We start from the raw sequence: 23,185 nt of genomic DNA, 5'->3' as shown, positions 1-23,185 counted from the left end.
ATCCATTACTTTCACTAAAACGTCTTTGTTGTCGGACATTAGGGTATATACACGTATATGATCCACTTTAGCAATCATTGCCCTTCGCTGGGGGTGGTCTTTAATTTTTACCCCTCAAAATGGTGGTCTTTAAATTTTGCCCTTGGCGAGAATTCTACTGTCACTCGAAAAGGCGAGAATTCTTTGCGAAATTTTGCAAAAATGTACTCGCCGAAATTTTTTTTTTTTTTTTTTTACTGAGCTAGGGTTTGAACCCACAACTTCGGGGTGTTAGGCGAGGGGTAAAACTTAAAAACTACCAGTTTGAAGGGCAAAAATTAAAGACCAGCCCAAATGAAGGGCAATCCGCGCAAAAAAAAAAGCAAATGACGTGTTGATCTCAATTTGGGTGGGGGGTCAATACATTTTTTTGCGCGGAGTGCCCTTCTTTTGGGGTGGTCTTTAAATTTTGCCCTCATATTTGAAATCTTTAAAATTTGCCCTTCGGCTAACACCCATAGGTTCCGGGTTCGAACCCACGCGCAATCAAAATTTTAAAAAAAAAATTCGCAAGGCGAGTTTAAATTTCGCTATCTTGGGACCGGCATACTTTTGTTAAGGAATTACCAAAGTTATGCGGACCGACATACTTATGCCTTGTGGCGGACTTGGCATAAGTATGCGGGTCCCATAACTTTGATAATTCCTTCACAAAGTTACGCGGGTCCGCATAAAAGTTTGCCCATTAAAAGTATGCCCCCACGATAACTTTGTGAAGGAATTATCAAAGTAATCTTTGACCGGCATACTTATGCCAAGTCCGCCCATAAGGCATAAGTATTCAAGAAAAGTCAGTTCTTCACATAATTTTTAACTACATGCCCATCCTAATTAAAATAAACGAGAATCCAAACTTAACAATATTAACACATCTGCACGATTGACAACCTCATCATGAATTGCATTTGCACCAAAGATTCGTACCATTTCCACCCAACACAAGAGCATGTTTATTCTGTCAAGAAGTAAATCTTAGATAAAGCCAAAGACAATAATTCTAGTGTAAGTAAGCTAGCTATAGATGGTCATCAAGCACACAAATGCTATCCACAATGTCGAAACTTTAGGTCCTCCACGTGATACACCAGCAAGCTTCCACAAGAATGATGAATATTTTGAACCACTTTTCGGGATAACTGTAACAAAACATGCTATGACTTATCACTCAAATATTTATTTTCGTAGACCGATAACTTTGATAATTCCTTCACAAAGTTATGCTTGGTGGGGGCATACTTTTAATGGGCAAACTTTTATGCCGGATCCGATAAATTTGTGAAGGAATTATCAAAGTTATGCGGACCGCATACTTATGCCAAGTACGCCCACAAGGCATAAGTATGCGGTCCAAGATAACTTTGGTAATTCCTTCACAAGTCTATGCTGTCATGATAGCGAAATTTAAACTGCCTTGCGAATTTTTTTAAAATTTTGATCGCGCGTGGGTTCGAACCTGGAACCTATGGGTATTAGCCGAAGGGCAAAATTTAAACATTTCAAATATGAGGGGCAAAATTTAAAGACCACCCCAAAAGAAGGGCAATTTTGCGAATTGCCCGGGTCAATATGAACCGATTAATAAATGAAAGTTTAGTTGGGCTAAGATGGATTGGTCAAGATGAATTAAACAATAAGTCATAAGCCAATCCACTCAATTTGTATCAAGTTTTAATTCCTTTATTTTCTTAATATTTGCTTCATTACCCAACAAAACTAAGAAAACTTTTTTCTTGATTATGGTTATATATAACACATCAAACAAAATTAAAAGTTTTCTAAAAGAAAATTGGCAAGATATCTCTCATGGGTCAATTTGGTCCACATATTTAGCTCACCTTTTAGATGAACTGGATTTGGCGGGTCAAATTAGGTTGAGTTAACAAATGAATATATCGTGTTTTCATGGGTCAATATGCTACCCTAATCACCATGTTTCTTTCTTTTCTTTTTAAGACTACAATGCCCTTAGCATCTCTAATTTGGCAAACACAAACAAGGGTAAAATGATAAACGAGATACTCAATAATTGGGAAAAAAAATTAGGAAAGTAATGGGTGAGGTTTGCTCTAGTGGTCGAGACCTCCACTACCAACTAATGGTTTGGAGGTGGTAAAATTATGGATCCAGAATTGTGGACACTTTGACTTTGAGTGCATGCATGGCAAGAAGATGAACGTAATGAAAAGGTTAATTTCATTTTATACTCTTTGACGATTTACTATAGCTCTTAGGACTCACAGACGAGAAAGAGCAAAAACCACGCAAGTGGTGTGTGTGTTGGGGTGGGGGTGTTTATTTTTTAACTTCTCACTCGATATTCGAGCATGAGGGTTTGACTAATTCAAATTCAAATTTGGGTTTCGATTCTGTCAATGAGGGATATGAGAATGGGGTTTGGGTTGAAAAGGAATGGGTCGGGTTAGTTTAATTTTGTGGGACCAATTGGAGACGTGGACATTTAATTGGTGGCCATTTGTCCAATTCTGGTCAGTAAAACCGGCCATTTGAGCTGTTAATGGTAAGTGCTTTGGTGGCCATGTTAGTTGGTGTAAATGTTCATCTCATTTGCTTATCGCCAAAAGCTCACTGTCAAATCACTAACCATAATAAATACGTAAGTCCATGAAGGCATAAATGACTCAGAATACAAAGGCACAAACAACTCAACCAAACAAATAAACAGCAAAATCCAAATTTATTTAGCAGCTCTTAATGGGAATATATCAACTATTTGAATTAGTGGTATCTCACAATAATTCTTTCACTGCTGGATAACAAAAAGCTGTAAAATTACCTTGTAAAATAGCACCTTTTGCTAATTACATTGGTAATAGATGGTTAATAACAGGGTAATAACTAATAACATCAGATTGGGATAAACTGAATGATCAGACTGCCCTCAATTAGTATACCAAAATTAACTGTAATTAACAAAATTTATATACAAAGTCACTACAATGAGAATTCTCAATTTGAATAGCTATTCATTGATTGTAATCCTGTGTTTCACAAATTGCAAAACACTCAAAAATTCTCAAATCCTACAGCTATTCACATGATATTTGTATTACAATCAATGTAGTATCAACTTTCTTTACTGCGTTTTTGCACTGCCAAAAATCTTTACTAAAAATGAATTATAAGACCTCTTTTTCAAGTTTTAATACAGCCATGAATGCTTCCTGAGGTACATCAACTTTACCAATAGCTTTCATTCTTTTCTTTCCTTCAGCCTGATAAAAAGATACATAAATAAATCATTATGCATAAATCATGCGACTTCAGTTTACATACGACAAATAAAAAGACCACCATAAGAAATGACACGAGGTCGCAAGCACAAGCAAAATTTTGAACAATAAGCTAGGATTACCATCTCACATATATTACTCCCTCTGTTTCAATTGAAGTGTCTTAGTTTGGCTAGATAAGGAGTTTAAGAAAATAAGAGAGATTTTTGAATCCTGTGGCCTTAAACTAAAGATCACGTATGTACTAAAATACCCTTTGAATCTTGAGCTCTTAAACATTCCATGTAGAACGTTGGAATTAGAGAGTTACCAAGCATGGAAAGATTAACAGACTAATTAAGATGAAAGCCGGTAAGAAGTGCATCTTGCTTGGAAAGACCGTTGCCGAAGAAAGGGCTATTAGATGGGCAATTCCCCCCTTTCCATTGAAATAGGGAAAGCGGGATGAAAGCTCTAAGCCCGCATCTTCCGCTTCTATTAGAGGGAAAACTTAAAACGTATTTGTTTCTAGGAACAAGGATGCAAGGTACCTGTTTCTTGAGCAGTTTCTTTTTTCTCGAGATGTCACCACCTACACGAACGGAGATCGAATGTAAAACATATTAAGAGATGAAACACAATGTCACTTTAAACATCATAAAATTCTAGATTCTCATCAGCAGCAGAATGAACATTCTTACAAGGAACTTTGAAATCTATATCATACTGTTAACATCTTCTTGTTATCTTACCATAGCACTTAGCAAGAACATCCTTCCTGATAGCAGATATAGCCTCGCTGGCAATAACTTTTGAGCCAATGGTCGCCTGCCATGACAAATTAAGCAGTCACTTAAAACTAATATGGGATGACAAGGAATAGGTACATAATGACTTCCTATACATCATTTGAATGAGATTAACAAATGAGAATTCTTTTTCTCTTGTAATAGAAAAACACTGTGAAATATGAAAACTCCTAAAAAAATTCCATTATAACAAAAAGACAAAAGATGACCAACTAAAGAAAGAGATGTACTACCTGGATTGGTACTTTAAACATTTGTCTGGGTATTAGTTCTTTTAGCTTTTGCGTTAAAGCCCTTCCCACAGAATATGCCTGAAAAAATGCAAATGCTACTTCATAGCTGTGCCAAGGCAATAATTTGTCTCAAATAAAATGGAATAAACTATCAGATTGGTAAATGAAGTAGAAAGTCAAGATACCTGCAAACTGTAGACTCAATGAATAATCATTTTTATTTTTGCACATAGGTTGACGATTTAATAAACAGTCAAAAAGATTATAGGAGGAAATGACTTGGATTCCGTCAATAACTAAGAACAGAAAAAGCAATAAACAAATGCCTGCCAATCTATTTTCTGGTAGCTAGTGAATGCTCACGAGGAAGACAAAAGTTACATTCTGTTAACCTATATTCATGAGGCATGCATGTGAAGTTCTTCCTAGTTAAGTGCAGTCAACTGTAGCTGACATGATGAATTTAGCTTTTACATCATTTCCATGAGAAAAAGCTCCAAGGATTGTCATGAAGAAAATTCAACGACGTCACAACTGTAAAGCAAAAGTGCACCAGAAGAAACTTTATGCAGTAGGTTCTTTTCTCTTACATGCATTTGCTTTCCATTTTAAGCACAAACACGTGTTACTAGGTCCTTCGTTACCTTATCTTTATGTACGATTGTTGCCAAGGGTTCGACACGATCACCATTTATGAGAATATCAAGCTTTATCAGATCACTTTCTGTATACCTGGCAGACACAATATAGTGGATATCTCAAAAGCAAGTTATCTGCATTTCCTGAACTTACAGCAATAAGGACACTAATCATACATTTCAACCAGTCAAGAGGGAAAAGAAGATATATATATATATATATATATATATATATATATATATATATATATATATATATATATAGAGAGAGAGAGAGAGAGAGAGAGAGAGAGATCAAACAAACGTTTGACTTTTCCCTAAATATAGGAAAAATCTAGTAATAAGTAAATGGAAACAAAACTGGGATTTAACTGAACACTGAACAATCATCTAGCTAGGGAATTGGAAATTCTTGCTACTTCTGTTAAGGATGCAAAGAATATGTTAACTAAGTTCCAATTATGTCTTACAATTAAGGATCGACGCAAAGAACTTTTTAAGCATCCAGATATTCCATTGATTTAGCAGTTGATCAAGCTAAATGTTTAATTTAACAGTGAGCACTCATGACAAAGATACCAAACGTGCACCTGATTCAGAACATCAAGCTAAATGTGTGCCTTTGACACACGCAGCAGAAATAGTGTGAGCTCTCTTCAGATAGACATACCATGAAGGTCACATGTAAAAGAGTTCGTAACTTTTAATTTGAAGACACACAGTGTCAGAAAGTCTTTGAATCCACGGCATAACTGTAAGGTCTAGAATGTTGAAGTCAAAGTCGTGACACAAAAAAATAGTGACTCATCAATTTTGATGTCCGGAAACATAACAAGATTGCATTTGTTGCTTCTGGCCTTCTATGCAATAGCCAGTTAAAACTATCAACTAGAATATCTAACTACCAATTAAAATTTTACAATTTTTTCATGGAACAACACTACGGATCTTCTTCTGCAACAAGATCATTTAGTTTAAATTAACAATTTCTTTTACGCAAAAGAAAAAGAAGTTCCAATAGGCTGATTTTTTGTGGAAAAAGATTTCGTAATGTTATCCTTTATCATGCCTATTCCTCAGATATAAGAGGAAGAGGATAGATACAAAAGCAAAAGTGAATACAAATTTGTCTCCCTTACCGTGGAAAAAAAAACAAAAAAAACAAATCAACTGAATGTCCATTACCTGAATTAATTCAACTGTTCTAGAAGCATGATTTCACTCTGTTTACTACAACAACATACTCAGTATAATCCCACAGGTGTGGTCCGGGGAGGGTAGGGTGTAGAGAGGTTGTTTCCGACAGACCCTCAGCTTCAAGAAAAGCATTTCAAAGCAGTTTGAACACTCTGTTTACTAAGAATTTAAATTGAAAACAAGACATGGAGTTAATATTTGAAAGCGTGTGTAAGTTCCAGATTATTAGGAGATCAAATCATTAGAGATAGACTCGACACTGCATATTACGTTGACTTACCCGATGAAGGAGTATTCCATGCTTGCATAACCTTTGCTTCTTGACTTTAGCTGATCAAAGAAATCTCCAACCATCTGATGAAGAAAATTGACACATCATGACCAGAAAAAGAAAGACCCAGCTCAACATTGATACACTTGCTCACAGAAAGACAAAAGAAAATTGAAATTATTCCTTTATTTAAAAAATCAACATGGAATCCTGTAAAAATGAATACACAACATAAAGTGTGAAGTACCAAAACAACTAGTGAGCAGAACGGCAGCCACCAAAATTTTACATCCTCCAGACATGTATTTTGTACCCTACCCCTTTTACAATCCACAAGAGGGCTGCATCAGGGCACTGGTTAACTAGTTACAAAATAGTACCTCAGCAAGTGGCAATTCATACATGAGTGATGTTCTACTCTCAGTAATATATTTCATCTCTTTGAATATTCCTCGTCGATCTTGAGCAAGTTCCATAAGAGAACCAATGTAATCTTTTGGTGTGAGCAGCTCAATCTGTGGGGAGAAAAATCACAAGCAGATGCCGAACTAGTTAGAAGTGAGACCACATACGAAAGACAAATGTGACAAAGAGTCGTGAATTCAGAGCAACCTTAACAATTGGCTCCTCAATTGACCGTCTTTTTCCGGGTTCAGGAAGCAAAGATGGATTTGAACACTCAACCTGGATAGGATCAGATCAGATGCATGCATATAAAAACATAACATCAAAAGACAAGCTCCACTACAAAGTAGCAATACCGGAAGATGAACATAGACTACTTGAAAGGATGAAAAACAACACTCTAAGTTAAAAGATAAAGTTTCATCAAGGTTGTTACCTGTTCAAAAAAAAACAAAAAAAGTTTCGTCAAGTAGAATGACCTTTCTTTTTGTGCATCATAAGTTCCTCTTGTAAATTTTCAAATACACAGACCTCCCTAGTCTTGTCTAACAGTGAAAACTTCAAAGTCCCTTATCCCCGTATGTCCCAAACAATGTCAATATGAAATCACGCTTTTATTTTTGAAATAAAACTTTGCGAGAAAGGAGCATATTGGAATTTTCATAAAGAAATCAGTTGATCCTGATGGCACTTTTAAGGATGAAACTGCTATCCTGGTACATGTCTTCTACTTGAAATTTGTATGTTCTTTTCTTTATGTCAGGAGTTAGGTGCAAATCGATATTTTGTACAAAAAGAACATAGCAACAGTATAGTCAATGTTGCACAGCAAGAATATTCAGGTTAATAGAAAGTACTTATGAAGAAAAAACAGCATTGAACAGTTAACCTATGGGGGAGGTCTCCAAAATGACGCATTAAACTAGAAATAGATAATTATACTTGCAGCTGCAGTAAACTAGAATGGATCTTAATGCCTTGAACACAATCAACCCCAGGGTTAAACACTTCCCAATGACCTGTGCTTAGTAGATGGCAAGTATAATTACTAGCTCATTAACCTTTAAAGAGAGAGAATACTAGCTCATCAACCTGACAACCATGATAAATTTGCAAAAAAGTGCAGCTAGACATAAGGGATAATGGGACTCTTAAAACAGCAGAAACTTTTTCTACTAATTAACCCATTTATCAGTCTCCAAATGACAACATCAAAAATCTGATCGTCCTTTCACTAGCGGATAAAACAAGGAAGAAATTCTTGTACAGCCTTACTGGTAAAAGCTATCATATTTCCTATTATGCTATCTGGCATAGAGAGAATACAGAAGTCTATGGTTTCACAAATGCAAGCAGATATTGTCACAAAATTGTTTAAACCTATATAAATTAAAAGAATGCCCAGTTAATTCTCGCCATACCAGAAATATGTACTATTATCCCATTTATGATACCCCTAAAACAGTCAGCATTTACAGCTAAGCTCTGACAATTTCATTGGAACAAAGAGGCACAATTCAGTATAAAAAGTTTGAGTAGAGGGCAAGAGATGTTACAGTTTCACCATCTATGCAGTTGACTCGGTAAACGACACTTGGGGCTGTAGTTATGAGAGACAAATTGTACTCGCGCTCGAGCCTTTCCTGGTGAAACAAAAGTTTATCAAAGCACAAGACAAGCACGGCCGTCCAGGTAAAACATAACCAGGTTACTAGCAGTGAAGTTAAGACAAAAATTATTCTGACCTGAACAATTTCCATGTGAAGAAGACCCAAAAACCCACATCGAAATCCAAAACCCATAGCACTTGAAGTCTCTGGCTCAAACTGCAAATTTGGAATTATGAGAGAAAAATCTTTACATAAATTTGCAACTTCTAAGTTTATGAAAAATATCCATAATAATTGCCGCATCTCTCGTTGTTTCTAACGTATTGTTATAAGTATAAAAGGAAGATAAAATGGTTCGACAAGAATATGCATAAATCTGCAGAATTTATTGAGTAATATTGGGCATAGTCATAATGGGGTCGAATACATGTGAATGCATAAATCTGAACAAAACTAACATTTCCAACATATATTGAAACATAGGGAGTATATCATAAAAGCCAGAGTAGAAAAAAAGACACCTAATGCACAAGATTGTGAACATTGACTAAATAACGCTTGACAAGTTTTCAAAAGCATTGCTATGAGAAAGTTCAGGAACTCAACGGAAAACTGTCAGTATTTATATTGCAAGTCAATTTTTTTTTTTTTTTTTAACCTTTAATGCAGCATCATTAAGTTGCAATTTCTCCAATGCATCACGAAGCTCACTAAACCTGCAGGAATGTTGACAACCATTTATAGTGGCAAATCTATCTGAATTCATGTATATATAAATAAAGAATATAAATAGAAATATACTGGTCGGCATCGACAGGGAACAAGCCACAAAAAACCATTGGAGTAGCCTCCTTGTATCCCGGTAGTGATTGTTCTGCTTTTTTAGTGAAGTGTGTTATAGTGTCACCCACCCTAGCATCAGCTACGGATCTTATGGAAGCTGAAAGAAAGCCCACCTGAAATGATAAACTGAAAATCTTACAATCCCATCACTTAAAGAAAAACGACCTATTTAAAATGAAGTTTTGAAGGTACCCCATCATGATTATTGTTTGTCAAATCAATTATTAGTTTCTTTTTCATTTTTCCATGATTTGCAATACTTTGACGCCATGATTTCTCGATAATTTTTTTCTAATGGTGGTGTCCGGGCCAGCTTGCGAGCACCTCGATTATTCCACCGAGCCCTTGCTACCTCCTACCAGTAAAGGTACGAGTAACACTGGTGATCAAGGCATAAATAGATGGGACGAAATTACCTAGTGTTTTTTGTCACTATTGGGCATGATTTCTCAATAATTAACTATAGAATCAAATCCATCTATCTTGGTTTTCAAGGTTGTAGCAGACTGGGAACTCTAAATGTAGAAGTGGTAAATAATTGCTTATTATGCTTCTGACAAGCAGTAGATCTTGTTCCGATAAATAAGAAGAGAGGTAGTAGATTAAATTAGTCAGATAAGATTTATTACCTCACCAGCGTATAACTGATCAACTTGCAACTGGTTGGGAGATAAAACTCCTAATTCATCAGCATAATAATCCTGCATTTGTTGTAGTTAAGAATAAGCCAACAGGTAATGTAATCTATCCATCAACCAAATAAGAGAAAACAGAAATGTCCAGAAAATTGAGAAGGTCATCTCTTGTAGATTGGAAAAGAATTAAAAAGATCTTGTAGATAAGAAAAGAGGATTTAAGTAAAGACTGGTGCGGCACTCCAGAAAAAGATGCCTTCAAAATTTAACACATAGATCCTGATCAGAAAACGAAAAGAAACAAAGAAGAAGATAAACATAGAAATAGTTTTCCATCAGTAAGGCTGTATCTCAGAACATGTCTAATTCTTTAGGACATCCGGAGGTCAATGATGTTACTTTATCAGATCCAAGGGATGGCTGAAGGTTCTAGCAATGAATTACTAATTCTATGGGATGAAAGCGTACTATTTCTTGTACAAGTTTTCTTTCAACACACATAATTATAGCATTGAACCCCTAATTGTGTCAAGAAAAGGCTTATAATCCCTAAACGATTACTTTTTCACACACATAGGCTGAAGTTGTTGACTGCCCACGAACTGTTTTTGCCGTATATTCTCCTTGGATAGGAAATAAGGTCTTTCTTTACGAACAATAAGTCAGGCTATTATTTTATTTCATTTTTATTTTTAAACTGGTAAAGTTAGGAGCCGTTTGGACATGATTTCATCTCATGATATGGAATCACGAGATGAAAGAGATGAAATCATGTTTGGACATGCAATTTGGATTTTTTAAGTTGCAGTTTTTTTTTTTATAAACATAAAAACCCCACAAGTTGTGAAAACTATCAAAATTTTCCCAACTCTTATACAATCTTACCAAATGAGTAAATCATAGTTCATAATAAAATTAATACGCTACTAGAATGCCTTTCTAAAAAATACAACATCAATTGATCAAACTTTAGTTCAATAAAAAGGAAAATTTAACATGAATAGTAATGTAACTACTCTTTAATGTAATCCTCCCACATGGTACGAACAATATATCTACCAACTTATGGTTGCTAAACATGATTGGTAAATATATCTACCAACTTATGGGTCTTTTTTTACAAAATATAAGCGTATGGGTCAAATTTCACATTTATATTTTTTGAAATCATGATTTCAAATCCCAAATCATGCCTTTTTGGATGATTTGGGATTTCGTCTCATGAGATGAAATCAGAGATGAAGATGAAATCAGAGATGAAATCGCATGTCCAAACGCTGATTTCATCTCGCATGTCCAAACGCCTACTTAATAAGTCAGACTATTATTGTCAACAGTGGAGCACATGGAATCAGCAACTATATCACAAAATGTTAGGTGATGATTTTCCAAATGACCATTAGGTACAAAAGAAAAGGAAAAGTATATGATTAAGAAACCATACCTTCCCGCTGGCCATAAAAAGCACTCTATCACCTTTTTTAATAGTCCCATCAATGACTCGAAAATATACAATAACACCCCGATATGGATCATAGTAACTGCAAAGGGGAACGAACTCAGTCAGTTATGATGTGCTATCCCAAGTTTTTCATCAATACATGTTAGAAGCTCTTAAAATATTTTCACAATGTTAGTATTTCCCTTGCATTTGCATCAGTAATATTGAGAAGAATAACCAGTATTAACATTGCATATTGCAACTGCAAGATTCAAAGTTCTAATGACTATTTCCATGCATAAGCTTTCGAATATCTAGTAAACTAATGCTAGTAAATTCAAAGCGCTATCAATCAGATATACCTGTCAAATATAAGAGCCCTCAGAGGCCTTGCAGCAGTATCACGTGGCGGTGGAATCCTCTGAACAATCGCATTTAGAATTTCAGTAATACCTATTCCTTCCTAATGAGGAGAAAACACACATCAAATTCCACAAGTTGTAGTAGGGATCAGTTATTCAATCACTTCTTCACATTCACGTCTCTTTGGTCAAAAGTAGAATCTGCCATGTATTCTTTGAACGGAAAGAATGGAAAATGAGTGTTACAAAAGAAATTACCTTCGCTGAGGTGTATATTGCATTGCTACAGTCCAGGCCAACAATCTATACAACAAGATGAGTTGATTCTATGGTTAATTGTGAAGTTACAGAAGCTTCAAGTATCATTTTCCTTCAATCATATCCTGACAGCTATACAGCAAACCATTGACAACAGAGCATGGAAAAACATGAATTATCAATAAAGGCATTATAGTGGTCATCTACCCTCAGAGAAAATTTGCAAAAAATATGTAGATCAAGTAATACTGGTCACAACATCATTAGAGGGGTAGCAGGAATAATAGCCATAGCATATTGATTTAGTGGTGCAGACATAGCATATTGATTTAGTGGTGCAGATAATCATAATGGTACCACAAATAGTACCTATAACTATAGTAACAGACACAGAATCCTAACTGTATTTATATCAACAAACCAACCTCTTCTATCTCTTGACAAACACGACTTGGCTCAGCCCCTGGAAGATCAATCTTGTTCAAAACCTGACAAGAAGAATCATCATTCTTGTAAATAATAAATAACTAAATATGTACGAAAAACATGATTTGAAGATAACAATGACAAAAGCATGGGGCTTCATGATGGATAAGAAATGATGAGAGCAAAGATGCTCCTGCTTCCCTAGCATGATCTAGAGCACAGTAAAAACTTAGGAAACTAGTGTGTCATAGCTTTGAAATAATCAGTGCATCCAACCCAAAACCTTAAGGCAATGGATAGTGTCCCAGGACACTATAAACCCCTTAAGAAACCCTTATCAGGACAAGTGTAGCATTTCTAACACCCTCTGGAAATCCTTAAATGGAAGCTACATAGGTCTCTACAAATTAGAAGCCCATATGACATGTAAAAGGTCAGAATAGAAAATAGAAAAATAACTTTTAAGAAATTTGGTTGTTTACTATATACAAGAGGGGCTTCTTAGTATATGTACAATAAAGTAGGTATTTAAATTCCTAGAATTATTGGGGATAGGTGATTAGACAGGACATGGCGCAGTTACAGCTTACCGAGGACATGACCTTAGATAGGAGGGTATGGAGGACTCAGATTAGGATAGAAGGCTAGTAGATAGTATCGTTTATCCTTTCATATTAGTAGTCACATTATCGCGATATAAGTTCTTATGCTTTGATTTCTGCTACTATCTGTTATTCTGTACTTTGATTATCTTATTTTATCTGTGATAGCCACTGCCCCTTTGCAAACTGCTTCATCATGGCTTAGTCGCTTTCGTTATTTTCATTTCCATATCGCTTTGAATTTTCTTGGCCTTATCTGACCTCTTTTATGCTTTCTATTGAGCCGAGGGTCTTTCGTAAATGTACCGTCCTACCTTGGTAGAGTTAGCGTACACTCTACCCTCCCTGCACCTACACGCGGGGATTTCACTGGGTTGTTGTTGTTGTTGAACACAGTATATTCTAAAATACTGTATATCCTAAGGAATATTCTTCATAAGATTCTCTACTCAAGTTCAATTAATTTAAACAAGTATTGAATGCAGACACATTTTAATATATAACTTCATCAATGCTTTTTCCTTTCAATAGTTTTGAAACACAAAATAAGCTCATTTAAAACCATTAATAATGAATTGCTTGAAACCATTAATAATAAATAAAATCTTGTAACACCAGCAATCAGCTGATATTTGCAACAATTGAAACGTATGATATAGTTATGTACTTAGTATGTAAGTCACGATATACCAATGAAAATGATACACATTAGCATTCCACCAACTTACCGGGATGATCTCAAGATTGTTTTCCAATGCTAAATACACATTAGCCAGGGTTTGCGCCTCTACTCCCTATAACATAAGAACTCAACTTTAAAATTGGTCACTGCAAAGAACTCCATTTATTGTATAAAATGAAATACGGCAGTTCATATTCATTAATTATAGCAACTAATTAGAACTGCAACTTAGAATCATCATATGTATGGTATGAATAGATTCAAAAATATACAGGATGTAAATGTTTTTAAACCTGGGACGCATCAACAACAAGCAGTGCACCTTCACAGGCAGCAAGAGACCGAGAGACCTGATATTAGTGAAGAATTAATATGGCATCAAATGGAAATCTGTTTTGTGCTTCACAGGAGATAATTCCACAAATCAATCATGTTCGCCACACTACAAATGCATTGTGCATTTGGTCGATTTTGTCTGCTAATTTATAGCATATTGGGTGATTCCACTAGATTAGATGAAAGCACACGGATAGTCACTAGAAGACAAAGAGCAACATTTAAGTGAAAATGCATTATTTACATCTCAACGCCAATTATAATAGTCAGCAGGTCATGTCAACGTTTCCAAAGCCAAATTTAAGTAGGGTATCTTACAGTTGGACCCGCATATATTTGGACCCGAATTCACTTGATTACCCCACTACCACCCAACTCCAAAGAGAAGCTTTAAGAAAAGATCAGAAATATATCGACCTAAATTAACCAAGCATGGATGTGCCTAACATGGTATTTTATACTCCCTCCGTCCCAATTTAAGTGGCGGTGTACTGGGAATGGAGTTTGTTGAAGTGTGTGACCATCTAGAGAGAGCACACTTTTATTATTTAATTATATTCTCAACACACCCCCTCACGTGCAGGCCTGATTTCTTTTTCATGGCCAAGCACGTGGAAATTCTTTTTGATAATGGGTGGTGGTGAGATTTGATCTTAGGACCTCTGCCTGCTCTGATACCATGTTGAAGTGCGTGACCATCTCATCTAAAAGCTTAAGCTTTTAGAGAGAGCACACTTTTATTATTTAATTATATTCTCAACAGAGTTTAAGAAAGAAAGAAAGCTTTTGAAACTTGTGGTCTAAAACAAATCATAGACATTTGTATGGCTATGAATCATCTCATTAAGTGTAAATGGAAAATTTAAAGTTAAATTATTTCTAAAAAGGAAAGTACAACATTCTTTTTGGGACAAATTAAAAAGGAAAGTATGCCACATAAATTGGAATAACATAAATTGGAATAGAGGAAGTATTAGATAAATGCTAAAGCAACACTATTGGTCTTCAATAAAATTTGTACATCATAGTAGGCTTAACTTCTCCGATCTCTTTTTCTTTCATAGGCTTAACTTCTCCGATCTCGTTTTCTTTCATTGAATCATTTCAAAAGGGCCAAATTAACAACCACTAATAAGTGGAATATGTCATGGTGAAAGCAACTTAAAATTTGAATCCTTGATGAGCTATTCAACACACAAACCAAATGAAGTTGTTATAAAAGATATGTTCTTTGTTTAAATTATGAACAGGTTCAGCTTTGGTACATGAAGTATTCAAATATAAGATGTTGATGCAATCATTTCACATATATAGGAAATTTCTTCTGTTATATTGTGGTACAGGAGCAAAACAAATTCCTTGCAGTTTTGACAAAACACAACAATATGCATTCTAATTTATAAGATTGGGAGGGTTGGAATACTGTAAAATTGAGGGTTAGCACAACACTTTCATGTTAACACCGTTTCTGCCACATACCTCATACGAGAAATCTACATGACCTGGAGTGTCAATCAGATTAAGGCAATATGGTTCATTTTCATAAACGAAACGCATTCGAGCAGCCTGCAACAAAAAGCTACATAAATTTCCTCGGTTTGCATCAGAATGATCAATACTGAGACAAAAAAGGTTTCAAAAGCATATAAAACCTCCTCAAAACACAAACTGCAACTAAGAGCTATGCACAACATTGCTTTCTTCCTCATGCAAAAGTAATAGACTAAAGTAGTGAAGGTCACAATACATATTACAGGAATTGCTCTTATCCTAGAAGCCCATATATGAGACAATTGCTCATCAAAGAAAAGAATTCTTCTATCGCACTGAAATCCTGTAAATAGCAAGGAAAGACTACAGCATGTAGACAAAAGTATCGCGTTTTACTGTCAACAAGCATCAGTTTCTAGGTTCAAGTAGTAGTACTATATACTTCATCACATAACATAAATAAGAAATCCTAAACGCATTCTTGTCTCTATCTTCAGAAATCCTGTTGGAATCAAACAAGTTAACAACTATACCAGAAATCTTACTAAAAACTCACACTAAAACCAAATAAAAGATATTTTTTCCTGGCTGGGGTTCTGGATTAATAATCAAAACGCACCTGTAATTTGATAGTGATGCCTCTTTCTCTCTCCAAATCCATATTATCCAGAAACTGTTCCTTCATATCCCGGCTCTCTACTGTCCCCGTCATCTGCAGTAACTTATCCGCCAACGTTGATTTCCCATGATCAATATGCGCTATTATGGAGAAATTCCTTATATTCGATATGGGCACCTACATACATACAAAATTGAAAACGCCAATTCATCCACCTGACGAAAACATGAAATATCAAAAAACAGTGAAAAAACAAAGGATTTAAGTTATATACACTAGTCACTTAAGGATTTTTTTACATTAGCAACGATTTTTTTTTTTTTTTTTTTTTAATAACTGTTGTGTCTTGGCCAGCTTGGGCGCAGCTCAACTAATTCCATAGGGTCTCTGTTTCTATTTTGGACGCATCTCGACTAATTCTATGGGTACTTGCTACCTCCCGCCAACACAAGTACAAGGTAACTCGTCCTAATTCCTCTGATGCACCTCGACTAATTCCACGGGTACCTGCTACCTCCCACTAGCACAAGTACCAGGTAACTCTATCCACCAAAAAATTCACCAAGTATTTTTAACTCCACTAGAATTTGAACCCGAGACCTCATGGTTCTCAATCCACTTTATCGACCTCTAAGTCACACCGTTGAGTCACTAGCAATGAATTTAAAACTATGATAGCAGGTAACTCACCATTTTTATCTGATAACCATTTAATGCTTATCAAAAAAAAAAAAAAAAAATTAGGCAAAATACACATATAGACATACTTAAACTTGCCCTCTACTATCAGTTGAACACTCGCAACTTACAAAATAACCATCTAGACACCTCAACTCGTCTCCACTGTGTCAGTTGAACACTCCAACTTACAAAATGATCATCCAGACACCTCAACTCATCTCCACTGTGTCAGTTGAACACTCCAACTTACAAAATGATCATCCAGACACCTCAACTCGTCTCCAGTGTGTCAGTTTAACACTCCAACTTTCAAAAATGATCATCTAGACACCTCCAAATTTATGTGCCACGTCAAGGTAATTTATCTGTGCCGCGTCAAGGTTGAAGTGTTAAGGCCAAGTTAAGGTGTCTTATCTATTTATTATGCCAAAAAATTAACTATATTTCCCTATATAAGTTCATCAAAAAGTGAGCGGATTAATTATAAATATTGTTTAATACGGTCAGTAGTAAATAGAAATAAAATTCGAAAAAACAGGAGGCGCGTGAAACACACCTTTAAGAGACGGTCTTTACCGGCGGCGCGTGCGTTGAGTTCAATGTCAGTTGCAGCTGTTTGACAATGGACACGTAAGCTATGACGACGTCGTAGTATTACGGACTGAGCTCCATTATGCAAACAATTGTTGTGCAGCTGATAATGATGATGAGTTCTATTAGCATTTGGATATTGATGAATGAATTTGGGGCAGCAAAAGTTATTTATAGCAGTGGCCATTTCGAATGGCGCACTGTTAGACAGTTAAGAGGAAGAAGTGCTATATCTTCGTGTATCTGTTTTTCCGAAGCATTTCGCTGGCTTTTCAGCCACAAGATGAAACGATAGAAAAATTATCATCATAATTCTAATTTTTGGTTAATTAAAATGTATTTCCTCCGTTTATTTTTACTTATCCACTTTAAATTTTTCACGCTATTTAAGAAAATAATAAATAAATTGTATAATTTACCAATTTATTCATATTAATTAGTGCATATTTTTATTGGATTTGAAAAAATAATTTGAAGTGAGTATTTAATTCTATTGGTAAAACAGGAAGAAAAAAGTTGTCTTATCTTGATATGCAAAAAATGATAAGTAAAAATGAAAATTTATTTTTGAAATAGTGGATAAGTAAAAGTGAACGGAGAGAGTATTTTCCATAAATAAATTTTCACTTTTACTTGTCCACTTTCGCATATCAAGAGAAAAATAATTTATTTTTTCTGTTTTGCCCTTAGCATTAATTACTCATTCCAAATTATTTTTCAAATTCAATGCAATTATACCTCAATTAATATGCGTATCATGATAAAATATACACTTCATTTATTATTTCTTAAGAATTGTGTAAAGTCCATAGTGGACAAGTAAAAGTGAACGGAGGGAGTACTTCCTCCGATTCAAATAAGTGTCCGCTAATTTTTTTTATTTTGGTTTAAAATAAATGGTTACTTAAATAATTAATTATTTTCTTTCAAATTACCCCTATTTAGATAAGAGTTATATTTTCTTAATTTAATTAAGGGTAATTTAATTAAAATATTTATGTTTGTCTAGTGCTAAAAGCTAAGTGTATACTTATTTTGAACCGGAGGGAGTATCATTTTAGTCCTTGACACATAGAAAATAATTATATTTAGATTATTAGTAAAATTATATTACCTTCAAGTATAAAGTAAGAAAAAAATATAAATTTTTCCTAATATGTAAGTAATAAAATGATTAAAAAGTTAATAATTGGTTAAATTTTTAAAAATTAAGATGATGAAGGATCAATTATATACATCTCAATTAATTGAAAGTTAAATGCACTAAGCTAATTAATTTGCAAATTCAGAAGAATCACAAATTGCAAATTGATATCCGATATCAACAAGCTCTCCTAATATTGAATTTTAGTAAATGACTTTCTTTTTATTTTTTTGTAGCTTATGAACCTTTTAGATCACACTTTATAATATCTTTTGAGTAAACTAGAAAGCTTATGTGAAAACAATAGAACAATGTCTAAAATTTTATAAGTTATTACAAACATTAGACGATAATCTAATGTTTGGTCCGTGAGGTTGAGCAATATAGAAGCAAATATTAGACTTGTGGGAGTAATTTTTCAAGGATTATATTTGCATAACATTTTTTTTGCATGGATTGTCCTTCAAAGGTGCTGGTCTTTAATTTTTTTCCCCTCAAAAAATTGGTTTTTAATCTTTGCCTTTCGCTTAAAAAAGTGGCCAAAAATAGCCCGAGGTTTGAATTCAAACCCCCGTCGCAAAAAAAAAAAAAGACCGCAAGGAATGGCCTTTGCAAAAAATTTTGCATTATACGAAATTTTGCAAGGTAAGATGCCATTTTTTTTTCTATCTTGTAATTCTACAAAAGTTAGGCCTAATTTTGCTACGGACCTCCTTAAAGCCACTGCTTTGAGATTTGTTTTCTTTTCACTGAGTGGGGGTGAGAACCTAGAACCTCGAGGTATTTTAGGCGAAGAAGAAAAATTAAAAACCACCCCTGAATAAGGGAAATCATGCAAATTGTCCCATACATAATTCTTAAAAATATGGATAAAATTTAAATGAGGGCCTAAAAAGTTACATTCCCAGAAGGAAAAATTACAACCTGGGTACCTACTTAAGACTCTTTATTACAAAATATATAGATAGTTTTCCTTATTTACAAAATATAACGATATATTACGAAACATGACGGATTTTCATATATTTTTCGTTTTTTTATTTTTTTTCCAGAAAATATATTAATTTTTTTATAAATAATTTTTATTTAAAAAAAAACATTTTTTTAAAAATAATTGTTATTAATTTTTTTTTTGCTCAAAGGCTTCAAAGGCTTAAAAAATTACCTCAATTTTTTGTGTATGAAATGTGTATGTGTGAGCGAAATTTTTAATATAATTTTCATACACAAAATTGTGAGCGAAAACTTTAAACCTTGAATATTATATGAAAGTTGTTACAATGTTGCTGTAGTTGCATTAATTTTCTAGAAACCTAATATGAATTTTATATACGAAAAATGTGAATAAAATTTTAAATCTTGAGCGAGATATACACATTTCATACCATTCTCATACATAAGATTTTGAACATAATGTTTAAGTCTTGATCGAGATATACACATTTTATACGTTCTTCATACATAAAATTTGAGCTAACTTTTTAAGCCTTGAGCAAGATATACACATTTCATACTAAAAAAATTTGAGCGATTATTTTAAGTCTTGAATGTGGTGTCAAAGTTGTATACAATGTTGTTGTAGTTGTATTAATTTTACAGAAATTTAACATGAACTTTATACACGAAAATGTGAGTGAAATTTTAAGACTTGAGTGAGATACAGATTTCATATTGTTTTCATACACACAATTTTGAGCGAATTTTTTAAGCCTTGAACGAGATATACACATTTCATACCGTTTTCATACACTAAATTTTGAGCAAATTTTTTAAGCCTTGAGTGAGATATACACATTTCATACATAAATTTTTGAGCGAAAAAAATATTTAATTTTTTTTAAAAAAAAAACATGTTAGATAGTCAACATTGTAATGTTATATTTTGTAAATATAAAACTATAAAATACATCAGTATATATACATACCGACTTTCCTTTTGCATAAATCAACCAGCTCGAAGCGAGAGTGCCAACTTGGACTTCTCAAGGAAACGGGCCTCTATCTTTGTAATGTCCATGGGCCTCTATCTTTTTAATTTAAATGGGCCTTTTTCTGCCATTCTTTTGTACGTATTTCCTTCAAAGGCATTGGTCTGATATTTAATTTTTGTCCCTCGCCTAATATTTTGAGGTTCAGAGTTAGAACTCCAGCTCAGTAAAAAAAAAAAAAATCACAAAGTAGAGGTTTGTAGCAAAGTTAGGCCTATTCGAGCAAAAGTTAGGCCTTAAGGCAAATTTTATCCAAAATTAGGCCTATTCGGGCAAAATTATATACAATTAAATATTCTAAAGTTTGTAAATTTTAACTAAGTAAAAAAAAAAAAAAATGCCTAAAGGCAAAATTTACTTAGAAACTAACTCTTCGAGGTAGATTTTGCTTGAAAAATAAATTTTACGATATATAATCTAGACTAGCTACTGAACAGATCCAATTGGTACCTTGCGATTTTTTTTTCAATTTTTGATTAAACGTGGGTTAAACGTGAACCAAGAACCAAGAAGGACAAAATTAAAGACCACCCATATGAGGGCTAAAAATTAAAGACCAGTGCCTTTGGAGGACTATCGTGCAAATGACCCCTTTTTCTGCTACATTTCAACAGAACAAACATTTACTAATGTATATGATACATTTGTAATTAAAACAGAGTAGAACATGGGTTTGCATTTTGTAATCTCAAAGGACCATTTGTGTTTGGAACAAACAATATGTTCCCTCACATGCTTTGTTTTCTCTTCTGTACAGAATCCACTAAATAATGAACCACACCCTTTATTTTATTTTACATTTATTTAAACTTATGACATCTTTTTTTTATTTAAAAATAAAATTTTACTTCTCATTTTATTTTCCATGAAATGATCTTACTGTTATAAATATGTCATGACATGTTTAAGACCACAACTACTGAGTTTAATTTTGATCAATAACTACTACTAGTATTACAAATCCTACGCCGCAGTACCAAAAAGTCATGAACGGCTATATAAATCTTCACTGACCATATTTCCCATTTAAAATTTAGGCTAACATTATACAAAAATAATACATATAAAAAGGCACCATATGTGCTCTATATTTTCTACTACAGAAAATCTCTACTAGAACAACAAACTCTTAGTAATTATAGGATATAAAGTAAATGTACTAACATGAGTAAAAATAATATAGATTTTTTTCCATTATGCCTTATCTTTTGTTGAGTTTGGATAGATTTCAAGAAATGGTAGGTCATTCTACAAACCTACTTCCTTCCATATAATTTTAAGCTGAAATTGGGATATGGAAGAAATATAATGAGATGGAGCCACTTAGAGGTTTCCTCTAAAATGAGTCATGTAAATGAGCCAATATGAAAGAAGTTTTGGAAGTTATGAAGGAATTATCAAGCTCATATTGGTTATGAGTTGAGAATGTGAATGAATTAATTCTATGAGATCGGATTTCCTGTTATTTCTCAGTATCTCAGTGGTAGAGCAGTCGACTCTCAACTATTGATTGTAGGTTCGAATTCTACTTGGAGAATTTTACTGATTTTGAGTTTTATTAATTCAGAATGAAGTGGCTCGCTTTGTCTGTTAAGAGTAGAGGCAAGAGAAGGGGCATAACCGAAGCTATGTGCGTCACCATTCATTTATCATAGTTTCACACCTATCGATCGATGTATTTTTACTATACTTTTAATATATGCACATTATTTTTCTTTCTGAAATTCGGTGTTCCATCAATCATCAATATCTAAAATAAAGCATAAGGAGCACATCCGCAATAAATTGAGAAGAATAAATCAAGAAAACGTGACTAATTAACATGTCACCATTGAAACCGACCAAGAAAACGTGTATAGCAAAAGAAGAACCAAAACTTGGACTTAGTGCTATTTGGCACATCAACATTAACGCATGATTTACAGCAGAACATTGGACCAAAGTACCTTGGCGGTTAACTTGTCTTGTCATTTGATTAATTTGTGAAGTGTGAAAGGGAATAAAATATAATTTGGGCGTTGACATAGGTTATGCATTAAAGACGCATGCATGCAACTTTCAACTATTTCACATGCCTTTGCCAAATGATTTCTTTTTCTATCCAAAGACAGGCAACTTGTCTAACGTGAAATTGTCACCACCGGACTGAAATAAATATAGTGCGTGATGGAATATTGAATAATATATCTTCACGTTTATTAGTGAATTTCGAAAATCAATGCTTCGAGCTAAGTAAAGCTTACCTACGACACCTGACTTTAAGCTTTTCATCGTAAAGCGGAAATAAGACAAAATACAATTGTTGCGAAAGGAACATAATCAATAATAGTGACGTCCATTCTTAATCAATTCCCAATGGGTTCTTCAAATTTGTTATGTTTTGTTTGCATCGAGTGAAAGTGACATATAAAAAGTGAAATGATATTTAAATATTACTCCCTCCGTTCACTTTTACTTGTCCACTTTTAACTTTTCACGCTGTTTAATTAAGAAATAATAAATAAAGTGTGTATTTTATCAAATGATTTCTTTTTCTATGCCCATATTAATTGGTATATAATGGTATTGGTTTTGAAAAATGATTTGGAATGAGTAATTAGTGTTAAGGGTAAAACAGGAAAAAATAATTTGTCTTATCTTGATATGTAAAAAAT

General features: G+C 33.9%; 1 protein-coding gene across 1 annotated transcript; it reads right to left on the bottom strand.

Annotated features, from left to right (window-relative positions):
• Window positions 1-3,161: 3,161 nt before the first annotated feature.
• LOC132060327 (translation factor GUF1 homolog, chloroplastic) lies at window positions 3,162-17,674 on the bottom strand. Its single transcript, XM_059453321.1, has 22 exons — window positions 17,365-17,674; window positions 16,128-16,304; window positions 15,497-15,583; window positions 13,975-14,031; window positions 13,728-13,793; window positions 12,397-12,459; window positions 11,972-12,016; window positions 11,714-11,814; window positions 11,355-11,451; window positions 9,905-9,976; window positions 9,234-9,388; window positions 9,091-9,148; window positions 8,568-8,648; window positions 8,379-8,465; window positions 7,030-7,101; window positions 6,798-6,932; window positions 6,427-6,500; window positions 4,956-5,043; window positions 4,312-4,389; window positions 4,022-4,097; window positions 3,821-3,861; window positions 3,162-3,272 (listed from the first exon to the last, which is right to left on the bottom strand). The coding sequence occupies exons 1-22, from the start codon at window positions 17,584-17,586 to the stop codon at window positions 3,177-3,179; spliced, it is 2,028 nt and encodes a 675-aa protein (XP_059309304.1). The 5' UTR covers window positions 17,587-17,674; the 3' UTR covers window positions 3,162-3,176.
• Between the last annotated feature and the right edge of the window lie 5,511 nt (window positions 17,675-23,185).

The sequence above is a fragment of the Lycium ferocissimum genome, chromosome 6, assembly GCF_029784015.1.
Source record: "Lycium ferocissimum isolate CSIRO_LF1 chromosome 6, AGI_CSIRO_Lferr_CH_V1, whole genome shotgun sequence".
Taxonomy (NCBI): domain Eukaryota; kingdom Viridiplantae; phylum Streptophyta; class Magnoliopsida; order Solanales; family Solanaceae; genus Lycium; species Lycium ferocissimum.
Note: the sequence above shows the minus strand (reverse complement) of the source record. Positions and strands in the feature narration are given on the sequence as shown.